Raw genomic sequence first — 23409 nt, 5'->3', positions numbered from 1 at the left:
CGCGCCGCCTGACGCAGCGGCTGTCGGCCGCGTAGTGGGGACGGGTCTTCTCCGGTGGGTGGCGCGCGCCGGGTGTCCAGCCCCCGGCCCGGCCCCGGCCCCGACCCAGCCCAGCGCGGCCCCGCCGGCCGGCCCGGCAGCATGGCGGGCTCGGGCCCGAAGCGGCGCGCGGCGGCGGCCCCCGCGGCGGCCGAGGAGGAGGAGCGGCAGGCACGCGAGCGGATGCTGGCGGCGGGGGGCGCGGGGGGCGCGGAGGGCGCAGGGAGCGAGGGCGTGACCCTGCAGCGCAGCATCACGCTGCTCAACGGCGTGGCCATCATCGTGGGCACCATCATCGGCTCGGGCATCTTCGTGACGCCGACCGGCGTGCTCAAGGAGGCGGGCTCGCCGGGGCTGGCGCTGGTGGTGTGGGCCGTGTGCGGCGTCTTCTCCATCGTGGGCGCGCTCTGCTACGCGGAGCTGGGCACCACCATCACCAAGTCGGGCGGCGACTACGCCTACATGCTTGAGGTGTACGGCTCGCTGCCCGCCTTCCTCAAGCTCTGGATCGAGCTGCTGATCATCCGGCCCTCCTCGCAGTACATCGTGGCGCTCGTCTTCGCCACCTACCTTCTCAAGCCGCTCTTCCCCACCTGCCCGGTGCCCGAGGAGGCCGCCAAGCTCGTGGCCTGCCTCTGCGTGCGTGAGTACTGGCCCCGGGACCCGGCGGTGGCGGGGCGGGGGGCGCAGTCCTCCAGGACCGTCTCCGGCCGTCTCCGGCTGTCCCCAACGTCCGGCTTCCCCGGGCGTCGCCGCTGTTCTAGACTAAGGCCACGTGCGTTTCATTCATTCGTTTCCACATCACTTTGGGAAATCCGCAGTGAGACAGACAGCAGAGTCCCCGCCCCAGTCCCTGGCCGGAACTCGGCTTCCCACTCAGTCCGTCCAGAGCCGTTGAAGTGAGCAATACCCCTGCCTTCTTGCAAAGGCTCCCACGTGGAGCGTCTGAAAGCATGTTTCCTGTCTGACTTCCCAAATGCTTACAATTTGTCAAGAGAAAGAAATTGCATTTTAAAAAAAGCATTTAAATCAGCTTATCAGGAAAGGCTGACTCATACAAAACCAGTAGTAATAAAGTCTGTGTGGGTGGCTGAATGAACGTTGCTGGTTCAGGCGGCAGTGCTTAGTTCCTGAAGGCTGCCTGCTCTCTGAGAGTAAAGGGGGCTCAGCTGCAGCTTAAATGTGTGGGTTTGGGGGTCCCAAGTTGTGCTGAAGAACAGCCATTGGCCAGAGTCCCAATGTTGGACAGGGTCCCAGTATGTTGGTGGATGAGGTCCCAGTATGTTAGTGGGCTGTTTTCTCCTGGGATTTCAGAAAAGAAGAAGTAACAGCACCTGCATGAAAAGCCACGGAATTTTCTTATCTTTTCTTGGTTTCTTGGCTGTGGCAGTTTTACACCTACCCCCTGGCCCGCCTCTAAGGAGGCTTGCAAGACGGACGTGCCCTGCTTTCAGAGCTGCCACCTGATTTGCGGCTCTGCCCAAACCCTGATGGTGCACAGATGTGCAGAGCTGGCAGGGCTGGTGTGTGGTTTCTCCGGTGGGAGCCCGAGACACAGGGCCTGTGACCTGGAGTGGCTTCTGCCCAGCAGTGCGTGCTGGTGCTTTTGGGATTCTGGAGCGAGCGGGCAAGCTTCCCACAGAAGCTCACTGCGTGGCGGTGATGGGGGCCAGAGCGGGGGTCTTTCAGAGCTCCAAGGCACACTCCAGAAAGCGGTGACTCCAAGAGGCCTGAGATCACATGCTCCTGGGACTGTGACAGAGCAGTCACGCCTGGGAAGGGGGACATTTTGCCTTTTGGGGGAGTCTCGGCGAAGAGGATTTCGGCTTGAAAAAATTTTTGATCCAAATCTAGGAACAGTCAAAGCAATTCTCAACCTGCCTGAGGACAGGGGAACCTGGTGGGCTCTTGAGGTGATGCTTTTAGACTAAGTAAGAAAAAGTCCCTCTTTGTTGGCTTTTGTTATTAGGATGATTTTAATGTCTGATCTTCACCGTGGCTAGATCCGATTTAATGTTCCCACCCAGGATGTAATGACACAACACTATCTTTAAAGGGCCTGCTCTTTAGTCTTTAAAAATGGACCCCTTATTTTCTAAAACTTTGGGGTTTAAGCAGGTAAAGCGTCGGGGTGGGTTCTGGAGGGGCCTTGGCTACTAAGTCACAAGGGTCATGTGAACAGCACCCCTTTTGGTGTGAGCTAGGGTGACGGGCTTCATGTGTCCATCGGCCATTTGGAGCTCTTTTCCTCTGAAGCACCCATGTGAGTGTGTTGTGTGTGTGCGAGTTGCTTTTTCCCATGAAAAGAAACTTTCGGTAACAGAAAGGAATATGCTGTCTGCAGGGGTAAGTGCGTGGTCTGACTTGTCCAAGGCCAGCAGAACTCAGAGCTGGGCACCGGCAGCTCACACTCGTGCACAGAGAAGTCTGGACTTCCCAGGAAGGGACCTACCCCTGGGGGAATCTGAGAAGGCTGTGAAGGGCCACGGAAAGTTTCTGAGTGTCATTTGCTTGTTGCACACAGGCCAGGTTCTAGAACTTCTCCCTCACAGGAGAAAGGGCCCTGTGCACTGCCTGTGTCCGCAGCCCCTCCTTACAACGGGCATGTGCCTGGGGCCCCGGGCTGTTTTCGGGGTCTGCACTCCAGCCTGGCAGCCGTGCAGTGGGTCGTGAATGGCCACGTGGCCGCTCTTTCCAGTGGTGGGCGGGGGTTCTAGAGCCAAGTTCTCATTTTCGCAGGTTGATCTTTTCAGTCCTCTGGGTGCCCCTCTGCTCCTTGTGATGCCAGTTGGCTTTGGTGCTTGAAATGATCCTGCTGACAGGGTAAATGGGGTGGGGGGGAATCCCTTTTCTGGTAGGTCTGACATAGAAGTGACAAAATGGGGCCCTCCGTGTGTGGCCCTGGTGTTTTTGTCTGTAACGAGTCATGAAGGTGAGAGACGCTAGGCTTGCTGGCGCTGGGAGACTGGTATGAGACCCAGCTTACGTGGGTTACTTACAGCTTAGTGAAAACTTGGTGGCGTTTGTTTGAGATTCAGGTGACACGGGTTTTATCTTTGCGGAGAAGTCGCTCAGGTGAGCTGAGATTATTCCTGGGCCAGGTTTTCATCCCCAGTTTTTCCAGCCTCCCTGGCCGCTCTCTCTGAGATGGGAATGGTGGCATCTGGAGAGGCCGGAGGCAGGAGCACACAGGGAGCATGGACCCACCGTGGTTCAGAAACCCAGCTGTGCCCTAACGGGTCCTTGATCTCACGGGAGAATCTCCTAGAAGAAGGGAGAGCCTGAACCCCCGTCCCTCTGCTGACTCAGCCTGTCTGAGCTGTGGTCCCTCTTGTCCAGGGCACGCAGGTGTCAGGGAGGTGGCTGCAGACCTCTGGGCGCCCCCTCCTCTCCCTCCCACTGGATAGGACAGCCACCTGCACCCCCTAGTTGTCATGCATGTCACCCATCAGTCTTAGCAGAAAGAAGGAAGGGAAGAGTTGAAGGGGAGGGAAGGCCAGCAGTTCCCTGTGGGGCAGGGGCCGAGCGGAGCTGCCCATCGCACAGGTGTCAGCCTGTGGCCCTGCCTGGTGGGGATGGGGCAGGGTGTCGGCACCTCCTGGGGCTGGGGACACGCCTGTCCTTCTACAAGGAAGGGTGCAGATCAGGCATGGGTTTTGTGGCTGTGGGTGAGTCATGGCCAGCTGACCCCAGGGTAGGTCAGTCAGTTGGGGTGATGACCCGGAGGAGAGGGGAGGCCATGGCAGCATGACTTCCCTCCCCCAGCCCCTCCCTGTGACTCTGTCCTGATGGTGTGGCCCCATCCTATGCGATGTGCTCACCGCTGTGTCCCCTGTCACAGCGAGGCCTGCATACAACTGCCGGTTCAGTGTGTCTGGACGTCTGCCAGCCGCTTGGCGTCAGCCCCTTGCCACGTGAAGCAAAGGCCTCTAGGTGTTTCCAAGGAGCTGGCCACCCCAGCATCGGGAGCTGTGAGCTGAGTGCAGACGGCAGCCTGGTAATTAGCACTGAAATCTGACTTTCCCAGCCAGACATGAAAGCGCTCCAGCCCCAAGTCACGGGACAGGCTGGGGCCCGGCAGGGACTTCACAGGGCGCGAGACCCAAGGGAGGCGGGAGATGCTGGGTGGGCGTCTCTGGCCGGTTTCCCCTGGGTCATGGACCCCTTTGATAATCCCATGGAATGTGCGCCCGGCATACCCAATCCAAACTCGTAGTCACGAGGTTCCCGGACGCCCACAGTCCCAGCCGGGTTGGAAGCCACCCCTGCCCCCTGAGAGCATGGCCCCGTCAGAAACTGCCCAGCCTTTGAAATCGGTGTCAGCATCCCCCAGGTTACAGCCAGGGAGACCAAGGCAGTGGTGGGTGGGAGCCGCAGCTGTGTGCCCTCTTCCACCTGAGCCGTCTTTGTCTTGGCGAGGGTGGCAGGTGCCAGGGGTCTGCCACAGTGTCGGTTACCACGTCCAGGCACCTGGTCGCTGAGGGCAAGCACTTCCTGGACGTGAGGTTTGTGCGTGTCCTGGAGTCTCCCTGGGAAATGCTGCCCACCTCTCACCCCCAACTGTGGGGAGTCAGACCCCTTACAGAGAGCCACCTAAGAAAGCGTCCATCTTCTCTCAGAACCTTCACTTTGCAAATGAGCTTCCAGAGTGGGGGCAGGTGTGGGGGTGGCGGCAGACAGCTGCCCCGTGGGTCCCAGCTACCCAGGGCCCTGTCCTGTGCCCAAGCTGGCCTCCAGTTCCCGTCCCCTCCTTCCGCGACTCACAGCGGGTGCCGGGGACAGGGCAGGTTATGTGCTCACACCCCCAGGCGGTGTGACCTTCCCACGCCCTTGTCTGGATTGTAGGCTAGGGGAGCTGCCCAGAGCACACCTTTCCCCACCCCTAGGCCTTGCCCCATTCTGTTCCCACCAGCTGAATGCTACCCAGGCCGGCAGCTTCTTGGCTCTGATGGTTGGGGTCCCATCTGCATCCTGGCAGGATCCTGAGCTCTTGCTTGTGCAGGTGGGCAGTCCCAGGTGGCCTTCCTGTACTCCTCTGCCGTGGGAAGGGGTGTCTCCCTCCTCCACACCTGTCCACCCAGACCTGCCTTCAGGCGGGGGCATTTCCCTGGCTGCGCCCACCCCTCCCCCCTGGGATTCGCCCGCTCTGAAGCCTCCTGTGTGATGCAGGCAACCCAGTCCGCACTTTGAGTCACCCTGACCTTGGTTGCTGGCTGACAACCCAATCATCCGTGAGCTGCCCCGAGTGTAGGAGTACAGAACTGGAGCTACTGTCCGGAGACTGTGACCCGTGACCAGCCCAGCATGTAGACCCTGTCCACATGAGCTGCCCGAGGCTGTTGTGGGACCCAGCCCTCGGCGCGGACGCAGGCTGTGGGGCTTTGTGTTCACCTGGCCCCCACCTAGGGCCCCATGTGAGCCTCAGTCAGCTGGGAGGCCCAGGGCTGCTGCAGGAGACCTGTTGGGGCCTGGCGCTCTCTCTGGCTGCGTGGCCCAGGGCTGGGAGCTGGGCCTCTCTGGGCCTGTGTTTCAGAGCCTGGGGCAGGGCAGGGGTGGGCAGGTTGTGCCTTCAGAGGGAGTGAGAGTTGGCTGTCCCATCACGGTGGGGGCCTAGTGCCAGATGGACTGTCCAGGGAGGAACATGACAGAGCAGGTGTGCCTGGCGAGGGGACAGTGAAGCTGCGGCCCCACCGGGTGCAGGGAAGAGGCTGTGGGTATGCCGCGGCAGCGGCAGCTGGAGGGGCCTGGCTGGAGCCACCTCGTCTGGTCATCCTATGTGGTCGCAAACACGTATGACAGGCCATCGTGTCAGGCCCCTCAGAGCCGAAGGAAAGGGCAAAGCTGGGTGTGGGGTGGGGGCGGCCGGAAGAGGCAGTCGGGAGGGAAGGCCTGTTCCGGGGCTGTCAGCTCGGGCTAAGGGGGCCGAGTTCAGGGTCCGGACGAGGAGGGACGCTCCCCAGAGTCTGGGTAACGAACATTTTGTTCTCTGGGTTGGTGTGGACTAGCAGGTCAGCTCCCCGTTGCTGTGGCACAGGGAGAACTTGAGGGTCGGCTTCTGTCCTGGTCACAGGTGAACAGGGGCATCATGAGTGTCCCCCAGTCATACGGGAGGGTCCAAGGGCCCCGCCAACGTGAGAGCCTGCTGCAGACTCGGGTCTGAACCTGCTTGGGGCCACGCCCCCACCTGTCCGTCTCCCCGACTCCAAGGGCGTCAGTAGACTTGTGTGTTCATGGCAGGTCTCCACCCTGGCTGCACCTCCAGCCACCCAGTTGGGAACACTGATGCCCAGCCCCCTGCCCCGACCCAGCAAAGTGGGAGCCCATCGTGTGTCAGGGGAGCAGGGGTGGAGACTGTCACGGGCAGCCAGGGTTGAGGACCCCAGTCCAGTAGCCAGAGCACAGGAGTGGGACTTAGGAGGCCGGGGGATCCTCACCCCACTCCCCTGGTTACAGCTGTGTGACTTTTGGCAAGTCAGATAACCTCTCTGAGCTCCATTGACCGCTAGCTAACCAATGAAGGTGCTGGGTGGATGCTGCAGTGTCCTCTCCCTGAGGTGCTGCAGCTGCAGCAGGTTTGGGCGGGGTGGGAGCTTCCAGGCCCCAGAGGTAAGAGCCAGGGTGGGACTGACCACGGAGTCCCCTGCACATGCACCCCTGCTGTCCTCTGCAGGTCTTCACTCGTCAGTGATCCCTGGGATTAGTAACCTGGAGGCATGCCAGGCAGTGTGTTTGCATGTTAAAATTCACCCACCGGGCCTGCCGTAGTATTCCTCTTTAGCTGATGAGGAAACAGATGCTCAGACTCACTCAGCAACCTGCCCAAGGTCACACAGCATGTCAGGAACTGGGGCTGACTTTGTTGGGGAGGCTCCCTTCCTGTTCATCCTGGCTGTTGTCGGGGCCAGGGCTGGGGGTGCTTTGGGAACCTCCATGTTTTGCAGGGCTCTGCTTTGGAAGAACCCACAAAAGCGAGATATGGCTGCTTGTGGGGTTCCCTGCTTACTGCAGGGCTCACAGGTCAGCACATCTCAGAGTTGACTGAATCTGCCTCTTACTGGCATATTTTGAAATAAAGTGTCAGCCCCGTTCGAGATGCTCACGGACACCTCCACTACCGAATGGCGGGGAACTCTGTATGGCTGGGCGTCACCCAGCCTGGGTTAAAAATGGAAAACATGAAACACATGTTCCAGGGCTGGTCACATTTGAAAAGGTGACACAGCGTGTTAGTAATTCTTTTTGCAGGAAACCAGGGCCTCAACAGGTGTGGGTACTTGGGGGGCAGTGTTCCCCACTGGACCGAGGTGTCATATCCGGCTGTGGCAGAGATCCAGCACCAGAACTGGAGCCCTGGGTCCCATCTGAGCAGCCCCCGCCCTGGGGAATTCCTTCATTTTCTCTCAGTTTTCCAGACCCTTTGAAGGCTCCAATCTTGAGTGGCCGGCAGTGGGGTGGTGGGAGGCCCGGAGCTGGGCTGTCCCCCTGAGTGGGCTCCGCCTTTGAGCACGTCTGGAAGGGAGGCTGGCCCTCCTCAGGTGCTTGGGTTGTGGTGGGGTCATGTTCATTCACTTTCTTGGAGTCAGTAAAGGTGAATCAGCTGTCGTGAAGTCACCTTTGGTTCTCCATATGGGTCCTCGAACCTGCAGCAACATCATCCCTGACCATGTCAGATGGCAGGTTCTCGGCCCCGCCCAGGCTGCCCCCATCAGACCCCAGGGATGGGGAGACCTGTTTTACGAGGTCCCCCAGGACTCTGATACACCCCGAATGGGGGCCCCTGTCTGTTACTAGGAGGGATGAGAGTCAGGGCAGGAAGTGAAGAAATACTGGGAGGGGGAGTTGGACCTGGGGTGGAAGGGGACCCGCCAAGCCCAGAGGACATCTGGGTGTGCAGGGAGGGAGGAGGGCCCCCATGTGCCCGGGTGGGTTTGGACTACAAGGCAAAGGCAGGACAAGAAGCCAGAGCGACAGGATGCCTGTCCAGTGGTCAGCCCCGCTGCTGGCCGCTCTCCTGGCCACCTGGGCCACGCAAGCCTGTGGTCACTGGCCGCAGTCCAGGAGCCCCAGCCCACTGGCAGCCAGGGCTCCGGGTCCCAGTGCCCAGTGAGTGCCGCTGTGTTGGACAGATATTCAGGCTCCAGGTCAGCAGGCAGACTGGCTGCCTGGGCCCAGGGCTTGTCCAGCCTCGGTCACGAGGTCGGATGCTGCTCTCTGGCCCAGTACCAGTGCTTCCCGGGCACCCAGGTTGGCCGAGCTTCCTGGAACCCTTGCAGCCGGCAGCCACTTCCTGTCCCATCTCGGGGCCCTGTTGGCAGAGCTGCGGGCAAAGCGGGGGTCATTTGCCTGGTGTCTCGACTCCTCCCACCTGTGTGGGGCGACTGTTACCCCGGGCCTCTGATCTGCTTTGCCTCAAGTATTGACCCGCTTTATCAAGTGCCCTAGAACCACGTGCAAAAAGGACCTTTTTCACAGGCTCATGTGAGGAGCCCACCAGCAGCTCATCAGCAGCGAGGCTCTCAGCTCTGGGGCTCTGACCTGGGGGCCCTGCATCAAACCCAAGTGACTCCTGCCCCCCCCCATCCTGGGAGAGGGATGGTCCCCATCAAGCCCTGGGCCAGGGAGGAGGGCGGGTCCACGGTTACAGCCCCGCACACGGGGACAGTGGACAGCGTCTCTGGCCAGCTGGCCCCCGGATGCTGTGTTTCCAGATGACTCCACTGGGCTTGTTCGTCACCTTGCTCTGATGTGTGTGCCCTGGAGTGAGCAGAGCGGTCAGCATTGAGGGCGCCTGTGAGGAGGGCATGGCAGGAGTGCCCAGGGCCCTGGGCGAGGGAGTGAGCTCACATACGCAGCAGGAGCTCACATGTAGCCCTTTCTGCACCCGTAACACCCAGGGGAGTGCAGCGCTGGTCACCGGGCCGGTAAATCCCATCAGGGTTTGACCCTCTGTTGCGGAGGGAAATGGATTTTGGTGTGTTGTGTGCTCTGTTTTGGTGTTTTTAAATGAAAACAGGCTGCCCTGCATTTCCAGCCCTCCCTTGTGAGTGAGACAGCCCGCCACCCGCATGGCACTTACTGGAGCCCACAGGACCACGGTGTCCTGCCCTGGAGCGGTCAAGCCTGGGGGCGGACCCGCAGCTGAAAGGGTTATCAGGAGGTGGACACCTGGGGGCCTGGAGGTTCAGATAACTGGGCCAGAGGCCTGGGGAGGGAGCTGTAGGTGCTGCTCGGATAAGCACCCTCCCCGAGGCTGGGGAGCACCCCTCCCTTTGGTACGTCCTCCTGGCACAGCTGGTAGGGAAGCTGAGAGAGTGAGAGGCTGTCCTAAGTCACTCTGGTGGGCGGAATCCCGTCAGCGTCCCGTCCCTGCAGGCCACCCCACGCTCAGGGTCAGAGAGGGTCCCAGAGGCGCTAGCATGGGGGTTCTGAAAAGCAACAGATGGGGGACCCCCGTGCGTCACTGAGCTCCTGGGCCAGCCCCGCTCCGCCCGTGGTCAGCAGTGAGGCCCTGGTCACACCCTGCCCCTCCAGCCCCTGCGGGAGAGCTAGGGCCCTGTCCAGGGGATGGAGCGCAACAGCTGAGAGCAGGCGCAGCCCCCGGCCACCTCCTAGCCCAGCTCCTGTTAGGGCCCAGAGACACGGGTCCTGGTGAATCTGCTTATTTACTTGATTCTGTTTCATCTTGGAGTTTTCAGAAAGGACGCTGTGGAGAACAGCAGAGCGTTTGTTTAGCTGTCGGCTGAAGTCAGTGAGCGTTGAAGCTTCGTCGTGTATTGTGGTTCTTTCTATGAAGGAAATGGAAGTTACAAAGTCCCCTTTATGCTGTGATCTGGCCCATTTCCCTCCCTACTGTGCCAGCCAGCCAGCCTCGCAGTCCACGACCTGGGACTGGACTGGGGCTCTGACTCCTGCTGAGCGGGCACCTCAGGACTGGGTGGAGCCCCTTCTTCCTGAAGGAGGGCCTGGGGGCACTGGAGGAGGGGCCCCGGGCCTCGGTCCCGCCCCACCGACCACCACAGCAGGACAGCCCTGCTGCTGGGGGCGCTGGGCCAGCCACCCCCCCGTTCCTGGAGCCTCAGAGCTCTCATCTGTGAGGCAGGGAGAGGTGCCCCTGCTTCCGCTGGGGTGGGGACTGCACATGGGCTGATGAGTCGTCAGCGGTGACAGCAGCCCCGCTGCGCTGGGCGGGCAGTGGCGGGAAGAGCTGCCTCCTGGTGTGTAGACCAGCCACAGCCCCTCCCGCCCTCAGGGCATGAATGGAGAAGTGATGCAATCCGCCCGCTTCTTGCCGCATCCGGAAAGCAGGTCTCGCCCTCTGGCTGTCGCTCCCCAGGCAGGGAATGTGAGACTGTCCGGCGGCGAGAGCCCCGGGGCCGCCCTCTCGCTGTGTGGCGGTGGTGGAAAGGAGGCTGGGCTTGTCCTCCAAGGGCCCCGCGCCCCAGCCCCCATCACGTGGAAGGGAATTCCAGGAATTCTGCTGCTCACCTCCTCCCCCGCCCTTCATTGTCAGTTGAGGGGGGCATCAGACGGCCCCTACAGACCTGGGTCTGCCCCCCGCACCTCGGACACGGGGCTTCTTGGAGCCTCTGTTTCCTCTTCTGTGCTGACGTGCTTACTCCAGGACAGCTGTCTCCCCCTCGGTCCCGAGGGCCTGGACAGAGCGTGTGTCCACCCCAGAGCCACACAGTGAGGGCCCCTGGTGCTGCCCGGCCTCAGCTCCTGCTGCCGGAGGTGGCTTCAGTGCTGTGACACGGATGCTTTGTCACGAGACCCCGAGGCAGCTCATTTTACCACCAGCCTCTGACAGGTGCAGAACCACCGCCTAGGAGTGCAGGGAGCTCAGCCAGGGTCCCCACGAACAAGGGCTGCTGTGGCTCTTTTGTCACAGGCCTTTGCTGTCGCAGCTGGCAGGGGAGCTTCTGAGTATTTCAGCTTAGGAATAGCAGCCAAAAGCAACTAATTCCAAAACAGTGCTCAGCCTGGGCTTTCTGAGAGCGTCGCACGCAGCCTGGCCTTTGGTTGCATCAGCCGGAGCGTAGAGCAGCCAAGAGAAAGTGATGGGGTGGGGGTGCTATTTAGGTATCAATTAACTTTCGAAAGAGATAAGTGGAGGCGGGCTGGGTGCAGTGAGGCCCTGGGTCCCAAGCAGAGCTCACAGGTCTCATCCAGTTAATTGGTGTGGGGCCTGTCCTTCCAATTGTAAAATTACGTGCGATTAACTTAGCTGGGGAAGAGGCCACGTGGCATCTGCCAGCCCTGGGTTGGTTCTGTCTCCGGCGGGAGCCCTTCCCCGACTCTCTCGCCCACCGAGCCCTCCCAAGAAGCCGGGCATGTGCGGGGCTTTGCCGGGAAACGCACTTCCCGTGGGTCCAGGCTGCGCTGGTTAATGTTTGACAGCCCGCCCTCCGAGAATAAGAGGCCCCAGCTCTGCGCCCGGGCGGGGATCTGCAGGAGCGGAGCGCCAGCCAGGAGCGCTCGCTCACCGGGTGCTCTCTGGGATTCGGCTGAGACAGCAGAGGGAGAAGTAGGAGGGGCAGGTGCCGAGTGTCTGTCCCTCGCCTTTGCTCTAATCCAGCTGTGTCCTGTCATGCGCTCACGAGGCGGTGGTGTTACAGCTGGCTGACCGCCCTCTGCTCTGGGCTGGTTGTTCCCCGGGGCCCAGTGTGTCTGGGCGTTGTGCAGCCTCTGCGTGTGCCCCCCCCGCCCCCACCCTTGGATGTGTCTGTGGTGACACCAGCGGTGGGACTGGCACTTGTGTGCTCTTCTCTGCCCCCACGGCTGGGCCCCCCATGCTGGGCGTCAGCCCCAACTCAGGAGGCAAAATTGTCCCCTCGGGCCCACCCTTCAGCCTGTCAGGTGGAGTCCAGCTGACAGGGCACCTCGCTCCTTTCTCTGTGGGATTCTGCCAAGACCCTCTGAAGAGAGGGCCCCACCTTCAGAAGCTGGGAGCCTGTGCAGGGGCTGTAGGTTATGCTGAAATGTTGGGTGGGAGCAAACAGGGGGACACGGTCACCCTCCAAACGGCCGATTTGCGCTTTAACCTGCTCTGAGCACAGCACTCACCTCACAGGCTCATCCAGCGGGGTGTGCGGGGTGGGGGGCAGGGCCGGATGAATCCGTGGGCCCTTAGGAGGTTGAATTCATTCATCCTTTGTGCCGGGCTGGGGGCCCTGGGGGGCAGCTCTCAGCCTGTGACCCTGGACCTGGAGCCCAGAAAGTCAGACCCCGGGGAGGGGGCTGGGGTGCCTACCTGTGCTTCCCTGCGACTCACACACTGCCCTGTCTCTGCAGTGTTGCTCACAGCCGTGAACTGTTACAGCGTGAAGGCCGCCACCCGCGTGCAGGACGCCTTTGCTGCTGCCAAACTCCTGGCACTGGCCTTGATCATCCTGCTTGGCTTCATCCAGATCGGGAAAGGTGAGTGCGGCCCTGCTGTGCCCGGAGTGGGGCCCCTCTCCGGACGGCCGGCCTGCAGGCCCGCAGGAGCGTGAAGGCTTCCATCGGGGTCCGTGGGCCATGCTGCCCGGGAGAGGCACTGATGCGCAGGCGGGAGGTGCCATTGCCTGTCCTCACACTTACCGAGGTGGCTTCTCCTCGTGCTGGGTGCCCACACGGAGGCGTTTGCTGGTCCGTGTCCTCGTGAGTGTGCTGTAACGTCTATCCTGTGTGTCAGGGGAGTTGTCCCCGTTTCTGGGGACCTAAGAAGTGCTGTCAGGAACATTCTTGGGGGGTCTCTTGTGAACAGAAGTATTGTTCCCCGGGGCGGGTGGACGGCAGGCCAGGGGGAGGCATCTGCTTGGCTTCTGCAGATGGTGACCCCACAGAGCCCCATTAGAAGAGGTCGCCTTGAGGACACATCCCCCCAGTCTCATGTGTTGAGGGGGACGCGGGTGAGGCCCGGGGCCTGCCTCTGCATCTGACTGCTGACAGAGCTGTGGGCTTGGAAGCCAGCCCCTACGTCCCCTGGCTCACCAGGGGCACCGCCAGCCTGGTCCTGCAGGCAGCTCGGTGCGCATCCACAGCAGAGCCAGGATTTGGGCAGAGTCTGCATTGCTGCGTCCAGAACCCCATGTGGGCTGCCACTGTCATCCCCCTGCACACTTTGGGGCTGGCTGGCTGTGAAATGAGCAGATGGAAAGCCCCTAACGGCCCCTCCCTGGCGTGTCCTCGAGGCTTCTGCCTGTGATGTCAGAAATCCACCCTGCTCCCTCCTCGCACTGGCCGCGTGGGGCTCTGTGCTCACAGGATCGGTGTCCACAGTCCACGGGGCTGGGCAGGGGCACCCTCAGGGCTCGGGAGGTGGGTGCACGAGGGGCTGTGGTGCCTGCCCTCACGGACCCCTGGCGGTGTTGGTCTACGCTGCCTGAGCAGAGCGGAGGCAGGGATCCAGGTAGTGTGGGCGGACTGCCATTATTAAACACATCAGTATGGGGGGAGGCTTCACTCTGACACCTGGTGAGAACCTGGCGCCTGTCAGCTCTGACCATCATCACTGAAGGGAAAATTCCACGTGAACCCTGGGTCACTCGCCTCGCCAGCTTAGTGCTTCATGAATGCACTTTATGTTGGGAGCCTGCATCTGACCGGTAATTCTCAGCCTTAATGAAGTCAGATCACTTGGGAAGTCCTTGAGACACCACCTGTGAGTGCGCTCCCCCCGGCAGGGCTGTCAGGCCCCGCATCTGCCTTCACTCTGTGTCCGTGCTCCCCTGTTCTCAGAGGGCTTCCTGGGTCTTCCGGTTCCGGCATCTTCCTGAAGACAAGACTTTGTCTCAAGGACCCTGGCCAGACAAGGCTCTGGGTGTCAGGAGTGATGACCAGCTCTAAGGAGGGCAGTCTGGGCTGGGAACTCACTCCCTGCCTCGTGGAGAGCTTACAGGTGGGCACCGATGCGTGGGAGAAAAAGCACGCCCCAGGCCCACCTGACTCTGCCCAGCTAGGAACCATGTCAGTGTCGTTGGGGAGACTTGCCTGTGAAGGTTTTTCTTGGCTGATGTGATTAAATCCAGGCAGATGAGGAATGTAGGGGAAGCCAGACTTCTGTAAAAACAGATTTCAGCAGGGGTAGCAAGGAGCTTTTGTTCAGCCTGAACACATAACATGTTTATAATTCTGTTGCCGTCTGAGAACACCCTCCCCCCGAAGCCATTCCCCTCTGAGCTTGGGAAGCAGCGCAGCGTCTGCAGGATTCCTGTGCAAGGGTTTTCCTCCGGAGGCCAGTGTGCTTCCAGACGCGTGCCTTCCCTTCTAGAGGATACTTCGGGAGAACAACCCTTCTCCCCTGGGGCGGCTGCCTGACCCTGTGCTGAACGTTGGTGGAAGGGCCCCTGGGCAGGGGCTCAGATTGGCCGCGGGCCACGCTGCATCTGGAGAACGTGATCTGTGATCCGTGCCTCACGGACGGTCCTTCACCCAGCGCCCGGCCCCACCCAGCATGGAAGGTCTTCCTCCTGGGCCTGCCTGGTGCCCAGAGGGGCTCAGGTGTGGGGCCCTGGTTCTCTGGTTCTCCTTCACCAGAACTTCCCGAGACCCACTGGCACTTGGCCCTGCCGTCCAGAGCTCGCAAGCCGGTGCATGGACATCAGACAGCCAAGACCCGTGGGCAGCAGAATCATAGCCGGGCAGATGGGGCTCAGCCCCAACCAGGGAGGCCCTTCTGAGGGCCAGAAGGTGGCTGGATGAAGGTGCAGAGTCCGGGTGACAAGGGACAGCTCTCCAGGGCCAGGCTGAGACCGCGGGCAGGGGTGCAGCTCAGGCAGCCCCTGTGGCCAGGGATGGGGATGGGGGAATTGCGCACACGGGGCTTCCGGATTTGCTCCCAGCCTTTTCAGGAGGGAAGCCTGACCTCAGGTTGGCATTTCAGGTCCCAGTGGCCCCGAAGCGTGGGTGGGCAGGAAGGCGTCAGAGAGAAGCAGGCCCATCGGCCTGAGGGCCTGAGTGAGTGAGAACTGTGGGCAGAGGGCGCTTTGAGGCTCAGAATGTGCCCGCCAGCTGCCTCCACCCACTTTTGTCCTTTAACCGATGACACTCAGCAGGGCCCACGGCCCCAAGGCCAGGCTGTTCCCAAGCTGAGTGGGTGGTGCCGGGACCAGAGGCTGGGAGTGGGACGTGGGGTGCACAATGAGACCCGTGTGGTTTTGCTGTGGCGCGTGGTTGGTGGGACACTCGCGTCTCCTCGAGCAGTAGGAGCGGTGGGCGAGGCTGAGCAGATAAAGGGTTCCACGTTGCGGAGGTTGTGGGAGGGGCTCTCCTGCACTAGGGCAGACCCGGCCCCTGCCCCCCGGCCCCACAGCAGCCCCCACGACCTCACTCAGCGCTGGGACACTGGCCCCGGGGGCCAGAGAAGTGAGCACGGAGGCTACAAGCCCCCCTGCTGGTTTTCTCTGTGTCCGAGTTCTGCCTCGAAGTGACTTGTGCCAGGGGGGTGGGGGTCCACCCGGGCCAAAATGAGGGCCTTTCAGTGGGGAAGCCCCAGCAGGCAGGACTTTGAAGGTCAACGTGCCCCCAAGGATTAGTTTAGTTCTTAGGTTGGGGGCCCCCAAGACACAGAGCAGTGGTGGCCTGTCCCTTCTCTGCTCGAAGCAGCGTGGTGTCCAGTCGGGACCCCACATGGCTTGTGACGATGGACACTGCGCAGGGAGATGAGCTCCCTCGAGGGAAGACCGCCGCTTCTGCCCAAGAGCGGTATTGGGCGTCACGAGGAGGTGCGGGGGGCTCTGGGCAGCCAAGCCAGGTGGCCAGAGACCCGGGACAGGGAGCAGCCCCTCGTCCTGGGAGGGTCTGCATCTCAGACGGCTCTCTGAGGACCTTGGGCAGGTCTGGTCCCCTCCCGGAGCCTCAGTGTCCTCATCTGTGAAATGGCCACAGCAGCAACGGCAGTGTCAAGGCGGCCTGTGGACGGGCGTCGCCCCCCTCAGGGGAGGGGACACGCTCGGGCTCCCAGGCCCATCCTCCCCAAGGCAGGACTTGGGGTGCCTGTGACGGAGGCTGTCTCGAGGGGCTCAGGGTCTGGCCAGGACCACAGGATGCTGTAACTGGGGCCCCACGGTTTTCCCCACGGGTCACCTGTGCCCCCAGCAGAGAGGGCCCGGGCTGAGGGGAGGGCAGGGCGGTGCCTGGAGTGGGGAGGGCAGTCCGCTCCTCGCCCAGTGCCCAGGGCAGTGGGTCACACGGCAGACACAGGAGCCCCTTGGCTGCCGTGGGAGGACCTGTGACGCTGGCTGCTCTTTCCCGTGGGTGCCCTTTGATCATTTTTAATTGAGTCCTTTCCACTGGGCTGCATGCTCTGCAGATGCAGCCTCTGGAGCTGTCAGATTGGAAGTCACATGCCTCCCTCCTGCCGCCCACCCCCAGGGTGAAACCCAAGGCCTGGGAGCTGGCTCCCTCCCACTGCTGCCCTCGCTCGCCCGTGCCCAGGGTGGCCAGCTGCACGGACAGGGCCGCAGCTGGCCAGGGCGGGAGCCAGAAAGCCCTGCGCTGGGCAGTCAGTGCTGGGGTCTCTTGCAGTCTGTGTCCTTTCCAACTGGAGGTGTGAGGCTGAACTTGAGGGCCGGGGGCCTGCTCCTCCAGGAGTCTAAAAGACAGGTGACACTGTTGATAGACACTGGCTGTGGTAAGCCAGTACTTTCCCCTCCTGGCCTCCCCAAGCCCAGGTTCCTGCCCCCTCAGAGGCAGAGCTGGAGGGGGACAGTCCCTGGGCACCAGACACTCAGCCTGGAGGGGGGAGACAGGACAGAGGGACCCTCGGCAAGCCGGCTGTGGCATGTGACCCCCACAAGGATGCCTGGTCTCTGGATGGAGGGGAGAGCCCGCTAAGGGCACTGGCCATGCAGAGTGGATTCTCAGATGGGGCTCAGCCCCACGGACTGCAGCCAAGCTCACTTGGCCAGCGATTCAGGCACAGGATCCAAGGCTGTGGCTGTTGCATGCCCCGACTGTGCCCACGACGCGCAGCGGGGACCCGGGAGCCTGACCCAGATGGACTGAGGTCCCTCTGTCTGCAGGGGATGTCCTGGGGCTGCCGCAGTGAAGGACAGAAACTAGGGGCTTCAAACAACAGCAGTTATCCCTTCCATCTTGGGGCAGCCGACCACGCTCCCCTGACACCTGCAGGAAGGGCCCACCCCTATCCCAGCGCGTCACTCTGCCTTGTCATCATGTGGCCTCTCCTCGTGTCTCTGTTGCCTGAGGACACTCTGGTGGGTTCAGGACTCACCCAGTCTGTGCCTCGATGGTGTCTGCAGAGACCCTTTTCCAAGTCCGGTCACGACCTGCGGTTCTAGGTGTACACGCACTTTGAGGGGACCCTGCTCAGCTCGCTCCATCGTGTGTACCCCCAGAGGGTTAAAGTGGGACTGAAGGTGGAAAGTTCTGGCACAGTGGACCCCCCCAGGTTTGGGGAATGACCTCACAGTGTTCCTACCCAAGGAGGGGTGTCCACGGCTGTCACAGGAGGGCAGCCTGGGTGGGGCAGGGCCTGGCCACCTTGAGGGGCTGGGGTTTTCTAGCTTTCTCCCAGACACCGTCAGCAGACTGGGCGTCTGCAGGTGGCGGGTTCCCGTGCATGGATCCAGACCAGTGAGTGTGACCAGGCCAGCCCCCAACACAGAGGCCAGATGAGGTCTTGGGGGCGGTGCAGAGACCGTGGGCAGTCCTTGTCCTTTGGTTCAGAGGGGCTGGCGCGTCCCGTGGGGCTCTTGGTCCCGCCCCCGTGCACATGGCTTCTCGGGGCTGGGGGCGTCCCAGGGCCCAGGTTGACACTCCCGTGGCTACGTCTGCATGGCACAGGGATTCGGGCTGCTTTCCCTGGAATTGGCTCTCTGGACCCTGTGAACACCACTGCAGTCGCCCTTATTCTCAAGTGGATCCTGGATGGCGGGCAGGCTTGCGTGGTTCCTGAAGCCACTGGGACGTTGCACTGCGTCGCACATTCCCGCGGTCCTCCCAGGAGGCTGCGTGTTAGGGCGAGGATGGGTGGACCCCATGAAGGGGCACCTGGGGCACAGGCAAGCCTAGGGCCAGAACCCACCACCTGCCTTCCCTGTGGGCAACAAGTTAGGGATGACTTTGAAGCCTGCAGAGAAGGGGGAGCCCAGGGGACCCTGTAAATCTGTGGGTCCTGGGGTTCTCACATCTTGGTGCTTGCGAGAGGGCCTGCCTTCCCCCAGCCCCCGTCTGTCCATCTGCCTGCGGGGGCGGTGGTCCTGTGAGGACAGAGCCTGAGTGGGGAGTGGTGGTCAGGGTGTGGAGGGGGCGGGCAGTCATTCATCCCCTGTCTGGGGCCTGGAGCTCTGTGTTGAAACAAGGGTGGTGCCTTGGGTTGGGGTCCGTGGGGGTGGCTGGGAGCAGTGGCTCGTGGGCCAGGCACCTGCTGTCACATCCTCTGGTGCCGGCACTGCTGCCACCTGGGACCGACTGCTGTTGGGGCCGCCTTGTGCACTGCGGAGCGTCCAGCGGCACCCCGGCTTCCAGCCACATGACCCCCACCACAGCCATGACAGCCCCAAGTGTCTCTAGTCGTTAACACAGGTGCCCTGGTTGCTGGGGCCGGAGGGTGCTTGAGGTCACCGTGTGGAGCCTGGAATCCACTGGGCTCCCTTGTGTCATTCTTACTGCGGCCACCGGGCCCAGGGCAGCTCCAGCACACGCTGTTACATGAGGGCATGGCTGCCTCACTTGCTTCTTGCTGCCCTGGAGTCAGGCAGGCGGCCCCCCACCAGCTCTCCAAGCCGCCCTAAGCCCACCTGCTGTTAGGGCTCCAGCCCCAACAAGACCACCGGACGACGCGGGCAGGGTCACCCCTCACTCCTCCAGGCCGTGCCAGTCCTGGGGGGGCCTAGGTCGAGTGCTGCACAGAACCAGCAGGCCTGGCGCCTGCTCCATGGCACCCATGGAGAGGAGGGCAGACGCTCTGCCAGCGTTGGTCGGGTGCCCGCCGGGGCTGCAGGGCTGATCCGGGCCCACCTCCAACCCAGCCTGAGGCCAAGCAAACCCCAGAGCTCTGCCGAGGGGCCTGCATGCGCCTGCTAGGGGCAGCTCACCATCAGACCCCGGCCTGCAGTGGGGCTTGCTGTGGGAGGGAGGTGACAGGGTGGGGGACAGCCCAGGGGAACTTGCAGGAGTGGACTGGGGCCCAAAGCAGCCAAGCTCCTGGTGGGGCTCCCCAGCCCCCGCCCTGCTGTGCCAGGAGAGAGTGGGAGGTCCTTCAGCCTCACTGGAGGCTCCGAGCTCTGGGGGGCGCCATCTGTCCACTGTGCACTGGATGTCCACATCCTTCCGAGGGATGTCAGGCACTTTGCAGACAGGGAGTGAGGCCCCGCACAGCCGAGGGGCGTCCCAGCACTACAGCCTGGCCACGTGTCCGACGCAGGCCCCCACAGGAGCCTGGGGAGAGTCAGCCTGCATTTGTTTTGGTCAGAGCAGCTGGTATTTTCTTGGGGTTTCAGATGCAGCAAAATCAAGCTGTAAACCCAGGAAATACCGTTCTGCTGCAGGAATTCCAGCAGCTGTCTCGTGTGCCGGGGTCCAAGCTGGTCGGCACTGAACCAAGTGCCCCCTTGATGAAAACAGACATTCGCAGGCCGTGGACCTGGAAGCGGTGGTTCTTACCTGAAAACCCCAGCCTGCATTTCAAGTCTCAGAGTTTATCCTCAGCAAAAGCAGCAGCCGGCAGGTCGCAGCGTCCCCTGCGCATACGTGTACACACGTGTACAGACGTGTGTGCACACGGTGTCACTAATTCAGGATTGTGCTGAGGTTGGAGCCAGTTTTAACAACTGCACCAAAATCTGCCTTCCAGCGGTGTGCAAAGGAGTTCCAGGTGAAGAGTAAGCAGCGGGCAGGAAGTGTCACAACAGGGAAGTGGGGCAGATTAAGGAAAAAATCACAGATGCATTACTTAAAGGAACCTTTGTTGGGAAAGACCTTTAATGTTGTGAAGCCTTGACCGTGGTGGCAGCAGCACCCTGGTGGGGGCTTCCTGACCTTTCGGAGACCTGGGGCAGGGGGGACAGTTAGGTGGTCTCCCCAGACCCTGCACCCCTGGGCAGGTGGCCCAAGCCTCAGTTTCCCCAATGGTGGGACTGATGCTCCTAACCCCCTCACAGCAGAAGTGTGGGGGCAGAGTCCCGGGACGTGGCAGGGCTCTGCAGGTGTAAAGTAATGCTCATTCCAGAACATTCCATGGGAAGCAGCCAGGCTCTGGGCGCTGCGCTGAGGTTAGCTGCACCGTCCTGAGCTGGCTCTCTGCGCTGGCCCCGCCCACCAGCCTGCTGACCACCCTGTGACTGGGCAGCCCCGGGACCTGGGCCTCCGAGACAGACCGCGTGTGGGTGGCAGGCTGGGTGAGGTGCCGGAGCCCGGGAGCCCGCCCACATCCTCATCTGGGGGTGCAGGGGCCTCACGTGTCCCACGTCCGTCTCCCCGCTTAGGCTGGAGATCAGAGGCCCGAGCTCACCTGCGAGGCAGAGTCCAGGTGTCTGGAATACCCTAAGGAGATGGACCCAGAAACAGGAGCTCAGGGTCCCTCCCCTCCCCACTGCCGTGTGTGCCAGGTGACATCAGTGCTGCCCCGAAGCGCAGGCCCTGATTGGCTGGAGCGATGGGGCTCTGTGGGGACCTCACCACGCACCACCACAGCGTTGTGTTGCTGGGGTGGCTGAGTCCCATGGCCGCCCATCCCCCCACCCCCGAGGGACCTGCAGACCCTCCAGCTGTGGGCAGCAGTGACCCGTGAGTAGTCCCGGGAGTCACACCCCAGCCTGGCCCTACAGGGCCTGGGCCAGAGCCAGGGGCCTCGGTTAGAAATGGTCCCGAACTAACAAGCAGTCAGCACCCAACGGGAGCCCGGCTCCTCCAGCCCCGGTGCCTGGCAGGCAGCCCTCTGTCCCCTCGGCACCTTCACCCTCGTTTCCAGCTCTCCTTCCTGAATGGTGATCGTCTGTGAAGTGTGGGGCTGGGTGGCCCTCGTCCGTGGGAAGTGGACCACCAGCCCGGCTGACCCCTGCCTGTGCCTGTCAGGCTGACCCCTTGTGACGGGGCAGGTCTTCTCGGGTCTTGTGTGTTGTGGGGTCATTTTACAGACCCAAGAGGGCTGGATACGGTGCTCGTAGCCAGGGACTTGGCCGCCTCAGCCTGGAGTCCCAGCGTCTCAGCCGGCACTGCTCCCTCACCAGGCACAGCCGTGTCCCGGGGACAGGTCCCGGCTGTCTTTGGAAGCTCGTGTGCGCAGGCGGCAGCCTGGGTGTGCACGTAGCAGCTGTGGGCTCTGGGCACCACGGGGGAGAGCGGAGACGCAGGCCCCCTGACCTGGAGCTGCGTCACAGGGTCTGCGAGGAACGTCCTCTGGGGCGACTGGCGCCCATCAGCCTGTCGCTCCGGCTCTGTAGCCCAGGCGGAGGCAGACACACCCGGCATCCACCCTGCCCGGGCATCCGTCCCTCGTTGCGCAGGCGGGAGGTGAGTGCTCAGAGCAGCCAGGAGTCTGCAGAGCTGCTGTGCCCCTCCCAGTTGGGCCCCTGGGACTGTGTTCCTCCTCAGGGCCGAAGCTGCTTGCTCCGGCCCCAGGGTGAGCCTGGCACACGTGAGGGTCGGGTGGCTCAGCAAGTGCGCTTAATCTGTTGCAGTGAAAGCCTTCAGCCCAACATTTTTGTCTGTTGCTGTTTTGCTCTGAGAACATTTCAGAACTTGAAGTTTGACCTCAGTGCCGTGCTGTCTAACCTGACATTCCTTTATCTATTTGGCCTCTGCCAGGTGACGTGTCCAACCTGGATCCCAGGTCCTCCTTTGAAGGCACCAAACTGGATGTGGGGAACATCGTACTGGCTCTGTATAGCGGCCTCTTTGCCTACGGGGGATGGTAGGTTCTAGAATGCCTGGGGCACATGGGCTGGGCCAGAAATCCACATCTCACCGTGGACACCACGGTGATCCTAGAGGGTGGCCAGAAGCCCTCTGAGAGCTGCTCTGAGCCTCACGCACCCTAAGGAGCAAGAGGGCCCCCGCGCAGCCCTGGCGCTGCTGCTGGCTCACGGCCCGGCTCCCGAGAAGGCGGCCCTGAGGTAAACGTCTCGGCACCTTCCAGACGGTGCTGCTGCCCAGGAGGGGGCTACGCGGAGCTGGGGGGAGGTGGGCAGGACCATCGCAGGCCCAGGAGGCGCCCCTGAGCCCCAGCTGCTCGTCAGGGGGGCCCCGGGCGATGCAGGGCTCCTCTCCACAGGCCCAGGGCAGCCGGCGGGGGGGCTCCCTGGGGACCTGCATTCTGTTTCCCTGATGAGTGTGGGAGGAACGTGTAATAAAGGTCTGCTCTCTCTCAATTCCAGGAATTACTTGAATTTTGTCACAGAGGAGATGATTAATCCCTACAGGTATGTGTGTGAGCAGGGGTATGTGTTTTCCTCACGTTCAGTGAGGGAAGGACGCAGCCTCCTTGGGCCCAGCCCCGCCCTGACAGAAGCAGTGCAGGGCCTGGGGGGCGGGTGTGGGGTTAGGATTATGGGGGCTGTGGGGCCTTGAATACAGTTCATCCTCAGAATGGGCAGGAAGCCCTGTTGCACAGATCGGGGAGTGGAGGCCAGCAGGGTTGAGTTGCTGGCCCAGGCTGGTACCCTCATCCGACCCCTGCCAGCCGCTTGCTGGTCACATGCCGCTTCCCCATGGGGAGGTGGGGACCGGCCACCGTCAGGCGATGGGCCTGGTTCTATCCACTTCTTGTGGTGACGTGCTGCCCGGTCCTTCAGAAACCTGCCCCTGGCCATCATCATCTCCCTCCCCATTGTCACTCTGGTGTACGTGCTCACGAACCTGGCCTACTTCACCACGCTGTCCACCGAGCAGATGCTGACATCCGAGGCTGTGGCTGTGGTAAGGTGCCGCCCTCCGGCGTCCCCCCTCCCCACCGAGCCCGTGACCGGGGCCTCGTCTGCAGACCACACTCCTCCTCAGGGGGCTGAGCCAGTGCTTCGCCAAGCCGGCCAGGAAGTGGGGAGGCGTTGGCTGCATTTGGGAATCACAGGGTGCCTTACAGCAGTGCCCAGGCCACCCCAGCGGTTTCATATCAGCGTGTCTGCTGCGGTCCTGGCGATGGTTGCTCTTAGAGCCGAGGGGTGAGTCCCTTATGGACCCCCAGCCCCACCTCAGGCCCGTCTGTCCCACCTTCTGAGTAAACAGTCTCTGAGCTCTTGGGGCGGGGATGTGCGGACGAGGAGGGCCCTGCAGGGGCCAGCCTCAGGGGAGGAGTGCCAGAGGGGGCCGGCCCTCTTCGAAAGGGGGTGTGGACCCTGGGACAGCCCCAACGTCCAGGCCGCGAGGGACCCTCCACATGCAGGAGCCTCACCTTGTCTGGAGCCAACAGTGGGCGGGGCTGGTCCTGCG

General features: G+C 62.2%; 1 protein-coding gene across 1 annotated transcript in view; it reads left to right on the top strand.

The window, feature by feature from the left end:
• Positions 1-23409, top strand: part of SLC7A5 (solute carrier family 7 member 5) — a 30661-nt gene continuing 7252 nt past the window's right edge. The window contains exons 1-5 of the mRNA XM_072946776.1: positions 1-682; positions 12331-12456; positions 21790-21895; positions 22359-22403; positions 22776-22899. Coding sequence (XP_072802877.1) covers positions 142-682; positions 12331-12456; positions 21790-21895; positions 22359-22403; positions 22776-22899 — 942 coding nt within the window. The 5' untranslated portion in view covers positions 1-141. The remainder of the gene's footprint in view (positions 683-12330; positions 12457-21789; positions 21896-22358; positions 22404-22775; positions 22900-23409) is intronic.

The sequence above is a fragment of the Vicugna pacos genome, chromosome 21 (assembly GCF_048564905.1).
Source record: "Vicugna pacos chromosome 21, VicPac4, whole genome shotgun sequence".
NCBI lineage: Eukaryota > Metazoa > Chordata > Mammalia > Artiodactyla > Camelidae > Vicugna > Vicugna pacos.
The sequence above is the reverse complement of the archived record's forward strand: the minus strand, read 5'-3'. Positions and strand labels throughout refer to the sequence as shown.